General features: G+C 27.4%; 1 protein-coding gene and 1 long non-coding RNA gene across 4 annotated transcripts in view; one reads left to right on the forward strand and one right to left on the reverse strand.

The window, feature by feature from the left end:
* The window catches only part of LOC129971948 (uncharacterized), a 37793-nt gene extending 31420 nt beyond the window's left edge, over positions 1–6373 (reverse strand). Inside the window, exon 1 of the long non-coding RNA XR_008784826.1 lies at positions 6118–6373. This is a non-coding gene — a long non-coding RNA (uncharacterized LOC129971948). The remainder of the gene's footprint in view (positions 1–6117) is intronic.
* A 106-nt stretch (positions 6374–6479) lies between these two features.
* Positions 6480–18742, forward strand: LOC129971946 (uncharacterized). 3 transcript variants are annotated; one of them, XM_056085926.1, is made up of 3 exons: positions 6480–6833; positions 14532–14633; positions 15883–18742. In XM_056085926.1, the coding sequence occupies exons 1-3, from the start codon at positions 6618–6620 to the stop codon at positions 16459–16461; spliced, it is 897 nt and encodes a 298-aa protein (XP_055941901.1). In that variant the 5' UTR covers positions 6480–6617; the 3' UTR covers positions 16462–18742. The 3 variants fall into 3 exon arrangements, with proteins under 3 accessions (XP_055941901.1, XP_055941899.1, XP_055941900.1); XM_056085924.1 differs by lacking the exon at positions 6480–6833 and adding an exon at positions 7085–7449; XM_056085925.1 differs by lacking the exons at positions 6480–6833; positions 14532–14633 and adding an exon at positions 7088–7449.
* The last annotated feature ends 3258 nt before the right edge of the window (positions 18743–22000 follow it).

Raw genomic sequence — 22000 nt, forward strand, 5'->3', positions numbered from 1 at the left:
TCTTTATTTATTTCTGTCTTTATTTTTCTATTATTAAGTTTTTTTATTGTTTTTGTAATTGTGTATTTTTTCTAGCAAAATGTCCTATGTTATCCGGTCATTTTCTTATCAAATTTCTTTCTCTTTCTGTCAGTGACAAAGATGACTCATAACTGTTTTGAGCTAGATGGTAGAAATTTGGTATAAGGTCTTTACACCAAATTTGTAGATTTCAATAATATTTTTATCCAAATACATTTGGAGGAAATCTATCTATCCGCTTGTCCGAATTGAAGTCAACAGAATAACTGCAAAAACAAGAAAGCTAGATGAGTAAAATTTGGTATACAAATTTAATATCTAATGTATAAATATCTAAGAAATTTGGAAAGTATTCTGACAAGGAATTGATCATATGTCTATCTGTACTTTTATAAACATACAAACACGATATATCAAAAGCGCAATGACTTTAATATAAGAATTTTTGGCATACGATTTTGTGACTGCAATTGTAATTTTGTGCCAAATTTTGGCTTCAATCGGCTGGAAACAAAGTGTAAAACACAAATTCGATTTTCGGATATCTTTTGATAATTATCAGTGAATAGTCGCCAAAAAAGGCAACAAGAATGACACGATAGATTCAATAAGAATGCTAAATTAACATCAGAGATCAGTAACTCGTAACTATTGTTCGTCTATGCCATGCAAAACATTAGCGATCTTATCCAAGATCCACAATTTTATGTGGAAAAATGGGAGGTAATACATTTATTAAAGAGTATGCAATAAAAATTTTGGAGGGAGTACTCTCGCTGGTTTAAAATGTAATCCTCGCTCCCTGTCTTCTCCAAATTCGATGTTGGGGGGGGGAGGGTAAGGTTAAATCTAAATAATTATACATAAAAAATTTTTGAATAATATGACATATTATAAGTTAATACATATATTATAAATCAATACATCTAAATTATTCAACAGTTTAATTAAACTTAAACTGTTGATAAGAATTAAATAATATAACAGAAAAAGAAATATGCACTAAAATATAATTAAAACGTGTAAAAGCAATTGAAATTTAGTTTTAAAACTTAATGGCTGATAAATCGAAAGATACGTTATATGCGATTCTTTCAAAAGGATCACGAGAATGTTAAAACAATTCAAATTTTCGCACAAATGACCATTCAAATTTCTCATTTAAGCCCCTAAAGCCCTTAATTGGATTAAAGAATCAATATATCAAACTTTTCCTCAGAAAGTTTAACAAAGGCCAGCGGGAGTGACTCCCAAAAACTTTCTCGCATACTCTCTAACAAACCTGTCATGCAAGAGAAAGCTTTGCATGGCACTGGCGTACAATAGTTACGAAATTTCACCTTTTGGCGTGAATATAGAATTTTTACTGGATCTAACGTGTCATTCTTGGCGAGTTATTAGGTGATTAATCTCTGGTATGCGGTTAATAATATCCGAAATACGAATTTGTGTTTAAGACGCGTTTCTCCCAACCGATTGAAATAAAAAATTGACACAGAATTACAATTGTAGTCAGAAAATCACATAACAAATTTGATATATTTGTGTCATTTCATCTTTGAGTTATCACGTTTATATGTTTCTGAAAGAACAGACCGACAGACGGCCAACTCGTAGTTGAATTTGGCTCAAAATTTGAAAGGCATCTAGACTATAGATGTTAAATCTGTGTATCGAATTTTACCTATATAGCTCTCTGCTTCGTTTTGTAATTATCGCGTTAAATTATATTCGAACAGATAGACTTCCTCAGAGCGGATTTTGCTCAAAATGTAATAGAAATCTACTAATTTTGTATAAAGACCGTGTATCAAATTTCATCCGTCTAGATCAAAGCGTTTTCGAGTTATCTTTATCACAGAGAGACAAACAGACAGATGGAAATTTTCCAAAAATATGTTTTTCGAACTAAAGGAGGTCTGAAACATGAAGATCCGTCAAAATCTCGAGTACGAATTTCTTGACGATTAATATACTTTCTTTATACTACGTAAAAGATAAAGTTAAAAATAAAATTTAAAAAAGTTTGGAAGAATAAAAAACGCAAACGATTTAATACATTTTTACGTTTATTACTGTAATTATAAAATAAAATTTTTCGAAGTGAGCTAACGATGTTTTTTAGTCGAAACAATTATTTTCAAGTACAAATGTAACAAAAAATAGTGTATAATTTTTATATTAATATAATTCAAAGTTTTTGAACAGAAATTCTCGTAATTATGAAGGTTAGGAAACATTATAAATGATTACACAAAAAACAAATAAAAATCTTCACGTTTGACAAAAAATAAATAAATAAAATAAAATAAATAGGTAGTTTCGTGAAAATAATTTTCAATAAAAAAAATGAATGCATATAAATAGCTACTTAAAGTTTATTATGATTAAAAAATTTTTGTTGAATAAAAAAATGTTATTTCACTACAAATATAAACAAATGAATGAGTAAAATAAATAAATAATATAAAGTGTAATTGTCTTTACATTTCCTAGCTCTATACTTAATTTTAAATGTAACGAAAAAATATCAATAGAAAATTATTAGGTTTGCAGATTAGAAATGTTGAAAGCAATTTATCATTACTCGATGACTCATTTACACAAATCATAGACGTTATTGACTGTCCTTTATTTAATAGAACATTTTTCGATTTTTATTTATCGATTTTTCATGGATATTCATTAATTAGTTCAGAATGTAAGAATACTTTTTTTTTTGGTCTAAATAAATGGAATTGTAAAATAAAATGGCAGAAATTCTACTGTAAATTGAATTACTTTTTCATTTACTTCCAATTTAAATTAAATTTGGCGCAGAGATTGTTGATCTAAATTTGATTTTATCATTTTATTTCTATTTTACACATTCTTTTTTAGAATTTTATTTTGTTGTGTATTTTGTGTTTAGAGGTAAAACGAAATTAGTATTATTTATTTTCCTCGATTTCTGTAAAATAAACGTAATGTATTTTATTAAAAAAAAATGTCAGATTTGATATTTGTTTTGGATGCAATAGCCTGTATTTTCCAACTTACATTTCCGTTTTGAAATGAATTTTTATTTTCTGCACCGTAAGTTCTTACACTATAATTAAAAGGTTATCAATCTGTAAAATAGGTCAATTGTATTATTATCTTAATATATATACAACTCGTTACGATTATGTATATGTATTTTACTAAACTATATACTAAACTTTTCACACATATTTAAGACAAGAGAAAGAAAATTGTCAGTTTTTCAAATTCAAAAGATTATTAAGTAGTCAATTAAATAGAAATTAGCTGAAATTTCATAATTTTTCTGTAGTAACTTGGGACCAAATTATCTCACAAGAAATATTTTTACACTATTTTAAAATTCAAAATTTTATCTTTTCAGTGGTATAAATTTCAGTATCGCGTAATTTTTTTCTTCCATTTTTCTTACTTTTTTAAAATTTAATAAATTATTCAGAAGATGCAAATAATTTTAACGAAAGGAAATTTATTGATATTCTTTACTGGACGATGGTGAAACTTTGAACTAATCTACCATTATTTTTTTTTATCTTTTCAGAACAACCATTGTAGTCACAAAATCGCATTCCAAATTTCATATACTCAAATTAATACGTTTTTCCGTTAACGCGCTCATACTTAGGAAAATATTGATAAGGTTCCTACAGCAGCGCCAAATTAAACTTTTTAGGAGCCCTAAAACAATGTAAATCTCAAGGCTTTTTTTCTTCTCCAAACTTTCGAAACCAAATATTTTTTTAATGATTTTAATTTAATCTTTATATTAGTTTTAAGTAGCAAATTGACGAATCGGAAATGGTTAATTGCAGATCACTTTCTAAAAACTTGGTTTTGGAATATCGTGCATAATGACAAAGTGACTATTCCGACCCGTCGGGAGGCACACGGAAAAATTTGAATGACCACACCGCCACGACAGCAACAATGGCGGGAACTGCGGTTGAGTCATAAGGATCATTACCGGCCATGGTACAACCCTTCCATAAAGAAGTACGTGCCATCATCGATGGGAGGAGCCAGACACCCACCTTTTCGTGTATCCACCAGGATGGCGAGAACCAACCACGATGCCAGACGCTTCTTATCCTCCATTACGAGGTGCCCATCCCCCATATGGGGCGAATATCGCTTATAAAAAAATCCATAATAGAAATTTAAAAGTAATTTTAAACAAAACGGTAAAGAAAATGACAAAAATTTTCTAACCGTAATCTAAATAGCATTTGATAATAGAATCAAACAATTTTTAAGTTTATAAATCCCTAAACATAGAAATACAAAATAACATGATATAAAATCGCAAACGATTACTAATTAGTAATTTTACTAGAATAATGTTTAAAAATTAATTAAAACAATACTTAACTTACGGTTTTAACAAGTCCGCTAATCAAGCATTTGCAATTAAATAAAAGCATAAGATTAAATAAATTACAAAATACTGCAAAAAATCTGGAGAATTCGGGGCCCCCTGTAATTGTGGGGCCCTTATGCAATTACATACTTTGTTTATTTAATAATCCGACTGACCGAGTGTGAAAGTTGGTTTGAAATTCGATACGTATCTACATTTTAGATGTTAAATCAGTGTACCAAATGTTATTCGTCTAGCTCTCTTCGTTTTGCAGTCATCGTGTTCGCTAGTACTCGGACAACCGGGTAGAATGGATTTCGTTCAAAATTTGATCAATATCTACAAATTTTGTGTAGATAACAACCAAATTTCATGCATCTAGCTCGAAGCGTTATTGTATGCAGACAGATAGATATAATCCTAAAAATTTGTTTTTCGAACTCAGGGAGACCTGAAATTTGAAAATTCGTAAAAAAAGAAAGAAGAATGAGAAGAAAGCTAGTTTAATTTTTTTTTAAAGATTACAATGTATATTTCGCAAACGGGAAAATAAAAATGTGTCAAGTATGTTTCTCCACAAGAACAAAATTTAAAAAAGATTCAAAACTCTTGACTAAACTTCATAGTAAGATTGTATTTTAGATTTTATTCACCTGTCTTAATTTTATATTTAAATTTTTGCTCTTAATTCTGAATGTCAGATGAAAATTATCATAAACGGCATTTACAGGACAGCCAAAACAGATTCCTATGCATAGCATACTATATTCTTTTGTCTGAGAGTGGTTATTCATTTATTTATATGATCTGCAACTGCCACACTTTACACATCCAAAAGTGCAGTCATGATAATGCGAATATAACAAAACCAGCAAGCAAAATTGGACTTAAAGCTATAGAACTATAGAAACGATATTGAATACATATACATACGCATGCACATAAGTGTATTACCCCCATAAGTTCAAGGCAAGCATTTGTATAAAAGGTATAAAATACAAAAAAAAAAAAAAAAAAAAAAAAAAAAAACAGTGAAAAATATTGTTATAAAATGCATTTACAAATAGTTAAAAATATGTATAATAGAGAATAAATTGTTCAAAAAGAAAACTGGTAGCTATCTATATTTTTTTATTTTTATTTTCGAAGTAATGGTTCTTAAATTCCAAAGATATTAAGGGAATAAGTTAATATTCCTAGTAATTTTTTTAATAAAAAATTTAATCTGACTTAACTCTTGATAAATGGTAAGATTAAAAAAAAAACAAAAAAAAAAAAACATCTCTTTCTAATTGAGTACATACTACCCAAGGAGTAACATTATGTCAAATTTATTAGCTCTAAATAGAATATTTTGCTTTGTAGAATGCTTTGAGTAATTTTTGCATCATGCATGTTGTAATTTGCAATTAGTACACAATCAATAGGCATATTATCATGTTAAGATTAAAATAAACAAAACAGCAGTAAGAAATATAAGACAATAAAGTCTCAGAATTTTCATAAATTTAATTTTTTAAATATAATATTTAAGAACTTTTAGGGATGAATTTCAGCATGGCTTATTTCTTAACTTATGTATCTAGTATTTGTTTCCATAAATTGTATTTGTTGAATGATCATGAGACATTTTAAAGCTACCATTTTACCCAAAATCTTATTATTAAAAATAAATAAGATATTAATTAATTTCTTATAATTATTAACTCAATTCTAACCTGTAGAATAAACTTAATAACATGAACTTTCAGATTCCTTTTGCTTATTATTTTTAACAAATGTAATCAAACCTTGACCTTGATATTCCATTGGCCTTGAAATGAATTATGTATCATTTCAATTTTTAAATTTTGCATTGAAGTAAAAGTTACAATGTTACACAATTTTCGGTAAAATGCATTTCAATGACTGTTGAAATCATTAAGAAGAACTGATATTACAAAGTATAATTTGCTTGCAGTGTAATACACAAATCTCACGATCGACCGCACGGGGTTTGGGATGGAGAAGTGAATGAACAAAATGAATGCGGGAGAACGTACGGTTGCCAACAGAATCGATTCCTGTGTGTTGTCATTCCCTCGCTGGCGGTTCTGCACTCTTTTGAAGTTCAGTTCATTTAGTTTGTTTACTAACGACTGGGTGCGTTTGATGCAAACATTGTACCTCATATCATTATTCTTAATATGTAATTAAGCGTTTTGTTTTGCTTAGCATCATGAAAAAGGATTCACAAACAAGTATATGCTGGGATTTTTTTGAAAAAGTGGGTGGCAGTGCAAGATGTAGAGAATGCAAAAGAGTTGTAACGTGCTTTGGAAATACTTCAAATCTTATGAAACATTTACGTAGGATACATAAAGATGTGTTCAATTCTTATCTTGCTAAGCGTCAAGAAAGCCACGAGGATTCTGCCGACGGCGTAGAAACAGAGGTTAGTAGAAGTGTTTATTTATTGTATTTACATCTATATCGTTAGGCTTACGTGCTTTGTCCATTACTGATTGAGATTGTTTAGATTCCTTTCACCGATCATGAAATATTAATATGAAAGTATGTATACCTGCGGGATATATTTTGGGATAAAACATGCTTTTTTTTAATATTTTGAAGTGTATTCGAATACAGTGTATATTATACAATTTCCGTTCAGTATTAGATAAGACTGTACGCATGCGCAGTATTTATTTTCTTCTTGCTAAATCACCTTCGTGCTTGTTATCTAACGTATGCGTTCGCCATTTTCGGATCTTTCTGTTCGTTCAGATTCATATTTTGAATTGAATCATTTGTTGATCAGAATGTCTGGCAATTCCGAATCAGAAAAAGAGCGAAAATGTAAAAGAAGCGCATGTTGGTTGTTCTATGATAAAACTCCAGGTGGAGGATTTTGTAGGGTCTGCCACAAAGAAATCTTAACTCAGGCGGGTGGCACGACAAATCTACGAAATCATTTGAGACGTAAACATGGCGAATTATGGACGGCTACTATGGAAAATCGGTTGGACCCATCGACATTAACTATAAATGATCGCAGATATGCCGGTCATGTAAGTTGTTAAATTTTCTTTGATTGCCAATTCCATATGCTTTGAATTTTGATTTCGTTGTTGTATAATCTCTGTATCATTTCTAATCAATGCTGATGCATGGTATAAGTTAAAGCAATAAAATACATTGTAGAGTATGTTTTTGAGTTAAAATGTATATAGTCATTTCAACTTTTAAAGTTAATTTTTAGAAATTCATTGAAGTATTAAATCTCTGGTGTCAAATCCACTTTTCCTCTAGTTAAATAGTTAAACAATTTTTTTAAGTAATTTTAATTTTGTAAATATGTTATTGTAAGAATAGAACTCATACCTTTCTAATTTATAATTTTTTTTGTTTAAAAGCTTATACATCATGTAATTATTCACTGAAAAGTATTTTTAAGCTGTCTTCAGTGTTTTCACTTACTAATTCAAATCATACCATTTTATAAATTCCATTGTAATGTAGCTGTAGGAGAAAATAGTTATTCTTAATTTATGACTAAAATAGTTAGTAATCACCAGAGTTTTAAATAATGCATTAAAGTATTTTTATCAGATGAGAATTGACAAGATATTCATTATGTTTTTACATCAAATTTTCATTAAAAATTACTTTTAATGTGTATGTTTTTAATTAGAATTTCTTGTATTTTAAAGTTTTAATTTTTGCCTTTCTGATATGGTATATAATCTCTTATGTTCAGGCTTTATTAAAATTAATCAAATTGATGAGGTAAGTTTATGGGGGAAATATCATTTTGCCTCCAATTCAAATGCATTTTTCTGTGATTTTATTATACAAGTGAATTCTTTTTAAATGCAAGTTGTACTAATGAAAAAAATTTGCATTTTGCTGTGATTTTGTTATGCAAGTGCTTTTTAAATGCAATTTTATGCAAGTGAATTCTTTCTAAATGGAAGATGCATAGAAGATTCATTTAAAAAATTGGTACTATTCCACATTGTGGTGACAGAAACATGCCTAGGTATCAAATTTTGAAATTTCTGTATTAACTGCATGCCATTGGTGAACTTTTAAAAGAAGTTTGACTATTTTTTTAATTAATTATTGTTACAATAAACATGACATGTTGGGCGATTAAATGTTGTCATGCAGATATTACACAAATTCCCACATTTCAGTAAGTTATTCATTACAGAGAACAAGTGATTATTTGTTGTCACAATGTAAAATTATTCTCATTTCCAAGTGTTGACTGGAACCCCATTAATAGGAAAAATAAAAGTTGGCTTTGCATGGCTCATATAGAATGGGGTATCAATTTTTAATTTACATGAGCTGGAATGAATTCCATTAGTATATAAAGGCAATCAAACTTAGTGAAAGTTGCTATCGGCTAAAGACTAGCTGTATTCTCATAACCAAATTGATGTTTTTTTCCTTATGGCTCAGTTCAGTTTTATCTAGAAATTTTGTATTTCATTCAAGCTTTTTCTGCAATCCCATTAGCAGCATTTTCTTCTGATTTTATCTAAACTGTCTACATCTTTCTCCTTTTTGTTTGATTTTTAATAGCATTTTTATACAATCTGATACATTTATAGTTACCATTCGCTATAGCTTTGAGATTGAATTTATTTTAAATAAAATATCATATAGAAGGGTTTTTCTGCATATAATTTTATAATTTTAATATTTTTTTGCTTATTCTCTTGTTCTAACTTTAGTTGCTGCATGTCTGTTGATTTTATTTTTATTATTTGTAATAAAGCATCATATATTTCACACAGTTGAAATCTTAAAAGTTTTAATGCATCGATTTTACTTGATGGCCTTATAGACTCTTTAGAGTCTTAATTGTGAAGCATATTTTCTTAGCACTTCCCAAAGCTTTGTCGAAGCAGAGGGAAAAAAAAGTTCTAGTTTCTGTTGAAGATGTTGTATTGTTCACAACTAGAATGTACAACGTCTTCATCATCTAATCCTTCAACACTTAAAGAATGACAGGGCACATAAAACATCCTTACTTATTTTTTAAAGTATTCTATTCTATATACATTCTTTTACTGGTTTCATATTAACTCCATTGTTTTAGCTTTATCCTCTAAACTAAAATCTAATTTGTTGGGAACCCTCTCTGGTAGAATCACTAGATTGGGAAAGGGGGAAAAAAATGAAATTCTTCAATTTCATATTTATTTTGACTGATGTTAAAATTGACGATTCTTATTGTTAATGAGAATTGTTCAATATGACTAACATATGAGCTGCATTCATTGATTATAGAAAAATATTTTACAATTTTTGTTATTTCAATAATTTTATTTAAAATTAAATTTTCAATTCATCTTGTACATTATTGTATAGATAAGACTTGGGCAATTTTTCAGACTCGTGTTGAACTCTCTGTTATGTTTATCCACATCAAGATGAAATTTGAATAGCAATTCTACCAACTTTAGGAAATTTCTGTTGGTATGTTGAAACCAACATTCACTAATGGTTATTCTACAAAAACTAAGTATTGTGAAGTCAGGAGCCCTAATTTTTGACAGAATTTCTATTAGAATTCTTCACCAGTGTTGAAATTTTTTATTCCTTGACTATCAATAGTTTCCACTTTACTTTAATGAATTCCAATTCTTTCCATACTTTATAAGCATTTCTGTAATTTACAGAGTTTTCTTGCTTTATGAGAGCTCTTGCAAGATTTTTTCAGTCAGAATAACTTTTTTTTAAAACAAATTGTCAAAAACAGAAAAACAGTCTCATTTGTAACAGAGTAAATCAATCAATTTTTTCTTAAAAATTTGATTTATTGTTCAATTTTTTCAATTAATGTGAGGGCAAAAATCGAAAGCCTTTCTTTATTAATAAGAAATTCAAATTCCTTAATTTGATGTAGACCTCTCTTATTTATAAATTATGGGTTTAAAGTGAAATCTAGAAAGTATTCCATAGGATCGGATTCATTACAACATCTATTAACTGCCCCTGCACTTATTAAACCATTCTTGATATATATATATATTTTTAGTCTTTTCAACTTTTGGAAATCACTAAATTTTTATTTGTCAAATTCAAATTAGTTACTGTTGGTATAAACTTTTCATCAAAGCAGGACTTTTGTACTACGAATTCCTATTTAAAATAAAAATATTGACACATGACATATGCAGTTTAATTGTCTTTTTAGATAATGGCCGCTTCAGCTTTTAGAAGCCGCTTCTATTGTGTCATCTAGTATATTACAAAAAAAAAAAAAAAAAAAAACTTTTTGCACTATCAAATCAAAAGTCTTTTAGCGAATTTAGCAGAAACCAAAATCAAATGTAGCAAAAGAGCTTACTTAGAGGCATACAATGAATCATAAAATTATGCATTGACATTGGAAAAAACATAGACTAATACAGAAGCGTGTGTACTAATATTGAATGGTTCAGATTACATTTTGATTCTCTGCTTGTGCCATCTGATGGAACTTCTTTTCTTCAGCATAGCATAAAATGGCTTGATTCTTGGTTTATTTTGCTGTTTAATTTGATATTTAAGGATATATTTCGAACAAATATCTTTTCATTTCATTGCTTTTACAAATTAACTTGGCATAAAAAATTTAAAAAAAATAGATAATTTTTAAAAATTTGGAAATCGGTACAATTAATTTTAGGATTAAATATTCCACACTTGATGTATTGTAACCTGTGCTTAAATTAACCAGATTTGTTTAGAAATAGTTCCAGGAAATCTTTGATATGAATTGATTACAGATGGCAAAATAAGTGAAAAGTGATCAATTGGAGGAAGAAAGAGAATCTTTTTTAAAAAATTTATTTATTTATTTTTTATTTGAAATTACCTTACAATATATTGAACTTAAATATTTACATGACTGGTGTTTCAAAGTAAAAAAAAAAAAAGTTTTAATGACTAGTAAAGTCATTATCTAGATATATTTTAATAATAATAATAAAAAAAATTAACAGTGTTAAAAGCAATTTATAAAAAAAAGAGGAAGAATGCATGAAAAAAATATAATTCTTTGCTTTTCTGCAAACTGATGTTTTTTATTACCATATCACACTATCATGTAGCACATCTTTGCAAATGACATATTGCTCGTATCATTTCAGAAATAAGCAACAATGTTGTATTTTTTTTAAAGTTTGAAATACACACTTTAAAAAAAAATATTTTAATCGTTTATTAGTCTATAAGACTATATATTTGTCTACTATAACAATATATTGAATAAGCAGTATTTTTAATTATTCAAACTGGTTATGTTAATTATTATCTTGAGTTTGGAAAGTTTTTTAAGTCTATTAATATGTTGGTTTTTATTAATTAAAAGTAAAAAAGTCAAAACTCGCAAAATGTAGCTCCAAATTGACATTGCAATCCAATGACTGTATTTCTAACTTACAAGAAGAAAATATGATCTGTTTATGCTGTTTTTACAAAGTCTGTTTCTGCCAATGAATCTTAAATCCTTCACAATTAATAAATACCATTGTGTTTGTGTGTTACCGTAAGAATCCTCTTTTGATATTTTAAATAAAATATTATGATAAAACAATCATGAACCGGATTTCCTTTTTTGGTATTGTTAATTTATTGGTATTGTATTCTGTTGTCTGCTTCAGGAGTGCAATAATTAATAACTTACATTTTAGAAATGTTCTTATTCTATTATGTAATTCATTGCAGACAATCATGTCATTTTAATTAATTTTCATTCCTTAAAGACTTTATCATTCATCTTTCTTTCTGATTTATTTGAATTTTAAGACCTTTTGTGTACTATATAGATTTGCAATTTTGATGGTTTTATGTTTACTGAATTATAATGTAACTGCCCCAAACGGAGATTAAAAATTTTTTTTTATTTTATTATTTTTTTTATGTGAAGGGAAACTTCTAACTGAATGATAATGATGATAATAATTTAGATTATTATGCTAAGAACTTGTGACTGTGCCAGAAAAAAAATTAATACTTGGAGCAAAATGGGTAAAAAACTCGGCTAGCTAGATTTTATATATTATATTCAAATGTAATGTAATCTTGGTACTTAATTCTTTTGTGAAATTAATTTATTTCGTCCATACTATGTTTTTTCTCACAGAAAATAATGTATAATGGATTTGATGTTTTGTGTCCCAGATTAATTTTAATTAATATAATTATTTAATCTGTTTAAATTCTTGTATCTGAGGCATACAAGACTAATAAATATTGCCCAAATACATACACAAGCATGTATATATTACACTATTAACATATTTATGATTCATAAAAAAAACAACAACACTGTATTTGATGACTTGGTTCTTAATGTTATATATCAGTTGTGAAATTCTAACTTCTTCTTCTCTTTCTGTTTTCTAATGCTGATGTTCTAAAACCTGTTGTGAATGATATCTAATCAGTGTGACAGAAGGAAGGATTATGTAACAGCTGGAACAATTATACTTTTATAATATTATTTCGTTCATGTTCTAAGCATAAAGTCAATGAAAACCATTAAATTAAATGCAAAGGGAGTAAACAAATATATTTAATTTGATTTCACTATACCTAGATAGAAGAGAGTTGTTGTGTAGCAAGAAGATGATATATCTTTTTTAAAGGGGTTCATTTTCTTTCTGTTTTTTTAGAACCATTTGTATTTATTATGGATCCATTGACTTCTAACTTACTGAAAAGTTATCACTTTGATTTGCTTTTAGCTATATTTTAGAATGTTTTTAAAGTTACTTACAGTTATAGAATTACAAATGTTTGGCTGGGAAGTGCTTTGATAAGATTTGCTCATAAGGTTTAAATAGGGGAAAAAAAAAGAAAAAAAACTGTAATTGTTTTCAGTTTGTGTGTATCTTAAGGATTTTGTAAAAATCAATTTTGACTGTCTTAAAATAATTCATTTTTATGGTTGGTCATATATTTGGGGGGGGGGGTCATATTAATGTTTACTTTCAAGAGCTTTCATGTTCAGAACTTGAAAGACAACAGGGTCAACAATCCTTTGTGTTAAGAAAATTTGTTCGTTAACTGAATAATATTTCATGATTTGAGACCCTGGATATTTTAAATTCTTGAAAATTGAACATGTTCTCATGGTGAATTGTAACTTTTTTTGAAAATCTCATTACTGAAGTCTTGAATCAACTGTTCTTATTTTTATATCTGAAAAATAGATATATAAAGTAACCTTTAAAATTTTAAAAATATATTATTATGTATTATATTATATGTATGTATTATATTTAGGAATAATTGTATAAATATTATTATGTATGTATTATATTTAGGAATAATCTTCATAATGTAATTGGTATATTTATATTTAATATAATTATAATATTTATACAATTATATATATATATATAATTTATTATAATATGTAATATTTATATGTTTATGTATAATGATTATATATTTTATGATCCACATTTAAAGAATTTTTACTTATTTTTATATTAATATTGTTTTAAAATTAAATTTCTTACGATTATATTTTCATTATTCTAGAAAATATTTATATTATAATTATACATTTGTATTATAAATACATATATATTTTGAAAGGAAACCTTTTTATTTTCCTCGCCTTTTTTTATTATTTAAAAATCTTTTTTTTTATTATGAAATTTTCATTATTTTTTCCTTATTTTTGCTTCAATAATATTATATATGTTTTGTCACAAAGAAAAGGAACTTCATAATATTGAGTTGCTGCAGTTCATCATTTCATTGGTTTATACTTATACCAATGTGATACATAAGTTTATACTTATGTGATGAATGTTAAATTTTCTGCATTAATATATGTGCAGTGTAGTTTTGTATCATTTGTGCATCTTGCATTATACCAGCACATTGATGACATCATAGCACTGTGCATTTTAAATATCATGCATAATTGTGACTGAAGGCACATGGATTGAATCCATCAGTTCAGTCCAAGATGGTGATATTTCTTTCTTTCTTTCAATCCTACAACCATTATTTGCATCTCAAAGCTCTGTTTCTAAGCACTGTCATGCAGAGCTAGTGGCTAAAAATCAAAATTCTGTAAAAGTACATGAAAAAATTATGAATTCTAATTTACTCTCACCTGCTTTGTTTATAGATTGTTACTGAAACTGTAGGAAATGAAATCACTTTAAATATTGTGAAGGCTCCACAGGAACCAGCACAAGATAAGCCTGTTGATTTCAGCTTTATAACTAATGTACGTAAGTGGTAAACAGGCATTCTCGTCCTACTTATGTTTATTTTTTCTGTTTGTATTATTGATTATAATTTTTTTTTGTTATTATTTATAAAGTTACGGGCAACACCAGTTTAACCTTGGAAAGTCACAGTTAATATCGATACATTGTGAGGTTGAATTAAATATCTTATTTTACATGATTTCTTTATTTGTAAATATTATAGTGTATCTTAATAATAGATGAATACTTTAATTTTATATTTCTTTAATAATAGATGAATATTTTAATCTTGTATTTATTTATAATAAGTTAAGTAAGTTTGATTTTTAAGAAAGCTAGCATCTAGAGAATTGCTCTTTTCAAATTTTACTATATCTAGAGTAATAGTCACCCAAATTATGATTAAGTTAGATGATTCCAGAATTGGCTATACCAATTTAATCTTGGGAAGTCCCAGTTAATATCTTTATATTGTAAGATTAGATTAAATATTTTGTATTATCCCTTATCCCATTTTTTTATTTGTAAATATTATATTTAATAATAGATGAATATTTTAATTTTATATTTATTTAATAATAAGTGAATATTTTAATCTTGTATTTATTTAATAATAAGTGAAGTAAGTTGGGTTTTTAAGAAAGTTAACATCTAGAGACATGATTTTCTCAACTGTTACTATATCTAGAGTTATATTCATCTAAATTGTGATAAATTTAGATGATTTCTGGATTGGCTATGCCACTTATCCTTAAGAGTTCCAGTTTTTTTTTAAAAAAATATATATTATGAGATTAGATTAAATATTTTGTATTATCCCATTTTTTATTTGTAAATATTATAGCTTAATAATAGATTAATATAATATTATATTTATTTAATAATAGATGAATATTTTAATCTTGTATTTATTTAATAATAAGTGACGTAAGTTTGGTTTCTTAAGAAAGCTAGCTTCTAAAAAATTGTTTTTCTCAACTTTTACTAAATATTAAGAGTAGTATTCACTCAAAGTATGAATAATTTAGATGATTCGGTTTAAAGGAAAAATTGGTAAAAATCATGGGAAATCCTATTATTTATTTTATTTTTTCTTAAAATTAATACAACAGCCTATGATTCTATTTATTTAGTACCCTCCTCTCCTCTGGAAGTTCAGGAATTTAGTCACTTGCAATATTAGTGAAATTATTTAAAAAGATATTTTATGTATAGAGCTAATAGTTGACTTTTTTTTTTCCTCTCTCTCTCTCTCTCTTCCCGCAGGCGGATGGAGCTGCACCTTCCGAAGAAGAAACCAGTGAACATGTTCCTGAACCCAGTACAGCAGTTCACACCATTCAAGCATATAGAGATGTGAATGGGACCACATTTCTTTATTTGCAACCAGCTACTGACGGTGAAACGAGTGTACAAATTCAAAATGCACAATTTCAACCTGTTGTTGCTAGTTCAGAATCTATTACTACCAATGGCGAGATAGTTTCGGTAGCTATCCAAAAGGAACCTTCTGCCCCTGAAGTTCAAGCTGCTGACAGTGAAGCCCAGACTCAAGAAGAAGCTACTCCTAGGAGAGTAGTTCATGCACCTGTGAAAAATTATCAAGGATCTTCGGCTCCTGCCAGGGCTGCTGTTCGACAAGCCCACCGTCCTTCTCCTGTCAAAACTTCACCCGCTTCCAACTCCTATAACAATAATTATAATAGTTACAAAGAGGACTCGTATGAAGCCTTTGGAAAATACATTGCCTCAATGTTAAGGAATCTTCCTGCCAAATCTGCTTGTAAATTGCAAGGTGAAATTGTGAACTGGATTTTAAAAGAACAGATAAAAAATAATAGTTGAATTGTTAATGCAGAGACACTTTTTGATGCATACCATTCTTCATTCTTTCATTTTTGGCATTTTCAAACAAATGATGCAGTTTGTTATTCCATTAAATTCATCACACAATGATGTCATTGACAATCATTGCATAAGAATTTTGCCTTATTAAAATGAATCTAACTTTTAATAATCTCTCCAATTTAATTTTATTTGGAACATTATCAGTGTGGCAGCAACCGCTGGAGTATAAAACGATGCTTCTAATAGTACTATCAGAATTGAAATACGGGTTTTATGTACAAAGAAATAGAGGGTTTATGAAGTCAATTTTATTTATGTGCAAATCATTGAATTGATCATTGAATCATTTTAAATATAACAAAAGATACTTGATTATTTTTTTTCTGTTCTTTTAACTAACAATTTGATATGTTTTATAAATTCTTTCTGCGCTTTTACTATTTATTGTTCATTGAAAATCATTATTTCCCCAAGCTGCATTGCAAGCAAGAAAAATATATTACAATATCTCAAAATCCCCATTGGATTAAAACTCCTTCAATTCTGTACTTATAAGATTAAATACCTATTTTAAAAATACCTCTTAATAAAAAGTAATTGAAGTTTTTTCTGTTTTATTTTAAAAAATTATATGCATTAGAACTTCTTCCATGAATTGAAATGCAGAATTGCAAGAGTAAGGCAAAAATTATTCACACTTTATCTTAATTATTGGGAATAAAGCTTATAAGGATAAGAATAAAGCCATTTCTGGAAATATTTTCCTACTTGTACTAGTCTAACAACTTTGAAAATAAAGATTTCTTTGGGATAGCCAACCATTGATGTACAACATCTTAGACATCCCTTATTATAGAAATGTCTATCTACCTGTGCATCTTTGAGGGATATAAAAAGATGGATAGCATGAGATTTGGAAACATAATCATATGCAAGAAGGATGTTCTTAAACTTCAGAATTTAACTGGTGGTTAGCTGATGGTTGGAAATGCTTGCATTGTAATGCAACAGAGCTACCTTTTGTAGCTGTAGACCTTGGAGTTTGGTTGTGATTACAGATTTCACAATCCTTATACTGTATGTGGGAAACTTTGATTAATATAGTTGCTGGAACATCTGATGGAAAAAAAAATGAATGAGAGTATTTTCTGCTTTTTCTTGATGCCTACTGCTAGCATACACGCAATAAAACTTTGTTTGTATGTCCACAATATCATTAACTATGCTTGCATTTAGAACAGCAGATCTTCTCATAAAATTATTTTTCAGGCTAATGTGTGGATAATTTTTGACTTGCCTATATACTTGTTGTTTATAATGGACAAAATCGTCAATACATATTGAACGCTAAATGAAATTATATTTATTATGAAATATTTTAATATAAAAATAATGATGACAATACATTCTATAAGTTTGTATTTTTAAATCGGGTATTAATTTCCCCAACAGCAGTTCAATAATTTTCCTGAATAACATTTAATTTCATTGTTTATGTTTGTTTCATAATATTAATATCTCAAGAAGCATTTTGTTCTTGACAATTTTATTTGTTTCTTTGTTTTCTACATATGCAGTTCTTAAACAAAACTATTTTTTTAATGTGTTTTAATTTGTTTCCATGCTGGAATATCTTTTCTGTTAATAAAGCATCAAATATTATTTTGTTTTTAAATCAGCAAACCAAATGTGTATCTATACACATGTTAGTGTGGATATTTTTGAAATAAACAGTATTCATTCCAAAATTCTTTATTGTAATCTTCATAATATTTTTTAAATGATGAAAGAAATGAAGTATTATTTTCTTAACAAGGAAATTAAAAATTTTAATTAGTATTTTGGGTTATTCGAGTCCACTGTGGAATGTAGAATTGTATGTATCATCTTTGAATGTCTAATCAAAGGATTGTTCTCATAATAGGTACAAGGCTCATAACCAGGTAATTACGAAATCAGTACATAAATGATTTATTTAGCATTTTGTAGAATCTCATGAAAATCATTGGAAACAGATAACAAAGCTTGGAGAGTGAAAGTTAGACTGATTTTACTCTGAAGGATATGAATATAAATTTTCATTGTATTATATAAATGATGTTTTCATTGTTTTATGTAAATGAAAATAATTTTTACATTTGATTATTGTAAATACAATACTACCTAGTGCCTGAATACAATACTGCCTAGCACATGTTCACATCCCTTATTCTTTTTTCTTGTATGCTATTAATTTGGAGAAAATTTATTGTTACTAAAATAAATTTTATCTCTCATATTTTTTATTTGAAGCAGAATTTTTTTTTCCAGTTGAATAATTACATTTTCAGAAAAGGGGGGGGGGAGGGTAAACTTATATTGTTATATCTTTTTACTCTCTGCTCAACTTTGGTTGAATGATTTAATATTGTTCTGATAGGAATAAATCAGAAAGCAGAAAAATAGAAAAGAATAAAATTTAAACAAATTAGAATAATTAAAAAAATGTTAAATATTCACATTCTTTTCTTTTTTCTTGTATGATATTAATTTGGAGAAATTTTATTGTTACTAAAATAAATTTTATCTTTTCTATTTTTTACTTGAAGAAGAACTCTGCACAACTTTGGTTCAGTAATAATTTAATATTGTTCTGATAGGAATAAGCCAAGAAGCAGAGAAACAGAATTTAGTTAGAATAAAGGAATAGAATAAAATTTAGACATATTGGAATAATTAAAAAAATAGTACATGTTCACATCCTTTATTTTTTTCGGGTATGATATTAATTTGGAGAAATTTTTTGTTACTAAAATAAATTTTATCTCTTCTATTTTTTACTTAAAGCAGGACTGTGCACAAATTTGGTTGAATAATAATTTAATATTGTTCTGATAGGAATAAGCCAGGAAGCAGAGAAACAGAATTTATTTAGAATAAAGGAATGGAATAAAATTTAGACATATTAGAATAATTAAAAAAAAAAATAGTACATGTTCACATCCCTTATTTTTTTTCGGGTATGATATTAATTTGGAGAAATTTTATTGCTACTAAAATAAATTTTATCTTTTCTATTTTTTACTTGAAGCAGAACTCCTCACAACTTTGGTTGAATAATAATTTAATATTGTTCTGATAGGAATATATCAGAAAACAGACAAGCAGAATAGAATAAAATTTAAACAAATTAGAATAATTTAAAAAAAAGGTTAAATATTCACATTCCTTATTTTTTTTTTAATTTTTTTTTTCTTGTATAATATTATTTTTTGGAAATTTATTGTTCCTAAAATAAATTTTGTCTCCCCTATTTATTACTTAAAGTAGAACTCTGCACAAATTTGGTTGAATAATAATTTAATATTGTTCTGATGGGAATAAATCAGGAAGCAGACAAAGAGAATAGAATAAAATTTAAACAAATTAGAATAATTAAAAAAAAAGGTTAAATATTCACATTCCTTACTTTTATCTTGTATGATATTAATTTAGGGAAATTTATTGTTCCTAAAATAAATTTTATCTCCTATTTTTTACTTGAAGTACTGAACTACTTTACTATTTTTTACTCACAACTTTGGTTGAATAATAATTTAATATTGTTCTGATAGGAATATATCAGGAAACAGACAAGCAGAATAGAATAAAATTTAAACAAATTAGAATAATTAAAAAAATATTCACATTCCTTAGAAAAATTTAATTAAAATTTATTGTTATTGGAGAAATTTATTGTTATTAAAATAAATTTTATCTTCCATATTTTTTACTTGAACCAGAAGAGGTGTTTTTTTTTTTCTTTTTTTTCCAATATTTAATACATTAAATATTGGAAATATTTAAATATTTTCCAATATTTAATTTATAATAATTACATTTAAAAAAAAGGCGAGGATTTAAAGTTACATTCTTTTACTTTTTGCACAACTTCAGTTGTATAATAATTTAATATTGTTCTGGTAGGAATAAGTCAGGAAGTGGAAAAAAACAGAATAGAATAAAATTTAAACATTAAGGAAGAGTTTAGCTAAAACCTTTTTGTCAGCTTATATTGTATACCGAGATATTAGAGATAATCATTACTATAAATTTACATATTATAAAGGGTCAACTCACAAATTATAACTGTAAACTTATAAAGTGAAACAAGCAACATGTGAAATAAAACGTAAAACTTAAATGCTTTTGTTCGATCAAGACACGATTATATTCAGGGCCGGCCATCTGGGGGGGGGGGGGGGTGCGGCGGATGCTATGCACCTGAAATTTAATAGGAATAATAGATGAGTTTTGAAATGTACGAAGTTTACGTACATATTACAGTTTAGTGCAAGTGTACAACTTATCATAAACATAAAGTACGGTCATTTACCTCACCTACTAGGTTAAATTGCATATATTACTTTGATAATTCATACTATAAAAATGTTTAATATTGTTAGATCTAATCATGTTCATGCCAAGAAAGTATCACCCTGGGTGTCAACACTCAATTTCAAAAAAGAAAATTAGCAGGAAAAAAAGAAGAAAAGCCACATTTCAAAAAGTAATGAGTATGTCTATTTTCTTGTCTATGATGTAATTCTGGCAATGAAATTGCTTCGACTTCAGAAGTTACTATTCAAGCTTCAACTGGCGAAGAAAGTTCTGCATAAACTACACAATCTTGCAATGAAAGTGTAGAAGAAAAAAAATTTGTGAAGAACCATATGTTTATACAAATATGATTGAATCAGAAAATGACAATAACAAATGTGATAAAATGCATATAAGTAATTCAGGTTTATGACCAAGCATTATAACAGATAAGTTAAAAAATGTTTGTGTTAGAAACTGACCTGTTCAACACAAAGGAATTTTTGTTAAGAATGCTGATGGTAGATCATTTCCCACTAATTACTTTAAAAAAAAAAAGTGCCAAATAGTGAAATGCAACTTTGCAGCTGGTTGATTGATTTGAAACGCATGACTCCGTATTTTATTTTTGTTGTACATTATTTTCCAGAAGAAATGAAGAATCTACACGATTTATAGGTGGATATAATAACTGAAGAAAGTTATCAATTGTAATTCAAGATCATTAGCGTTCTATCTGTCACTTAATTCATTTATTGCTTGAAAAGAATTACTGAAACGACTAAATTTATGCTCTATTAATATAAACAAAGAAACTTAACGACATAAATTACTATTTCAAAGAATTGTAGATGTGATTCTATTTTTAGCATATAATAATCTTCCACTTCGAAGAAACCATAAAGTAATAGGAACGCCTAATAATGGAAATTTTTAAAGTTTAATCGAATTATTTAATAAATACGATTCTGTGCTAATAGATCACATGTACTGAAAAGAAATTCCAAAAAATTGAATTAATTATGCATGATCTAGCACGTACTCACAAGAACAAATTTTTCCTGCTTTAGGAAGTGAAGTTGAACGAAATTAAAGACGCTTCAAAAGTATCCACGTATTATAATATCCAAATGGATTCTACTTCTGATATTTCCCATAAAAAAGCAAACTTCAGTCTTTATTAGGTGCGTCAATTTTG

Source organism: Argiope bruennichi, chromosome 6 (assembly GCF_947563725.1).
Source record: "Argiope bruennichi chromosome 6, qqArgBrue1.1, whole genome shotgun sequence".
Taxonomy (NCBI): domain Eukaryota; kingdom Metazoa; phylum Arthropoda; class Arachnida; order Araneae; family Araneidae; genus Argiope; species Argiope bruennichi.

What these genes read in the sequence shown, in the direction of transcription:
- LOC129971946 (XM_056085924.1), top strand. Translation starts at nt 7,129, where the DNA reads ATGCGTTCGCCATTTTCGGATCTTTCTGTTCGTTCAGATTCATATTTT. An exon ending in ATCGCAGATATGCCGGTCAT is followed by an intron (nt 7,450 to 14,531) that starts GTAAGTTGTTAA and finishes CTTTGTTTATAG; the next exon opens with ATTGTTACTGAAACTGTAGG. An exon ending in ATTTCAGCTTTATAACTAAT is followed by an intron (nt 14,634 to 15,882) that starts GTACGTAAGTGG and finishes CTCTTCCCGCAG; the next exon opens with GCGGATGGAGCTGCACCTTC.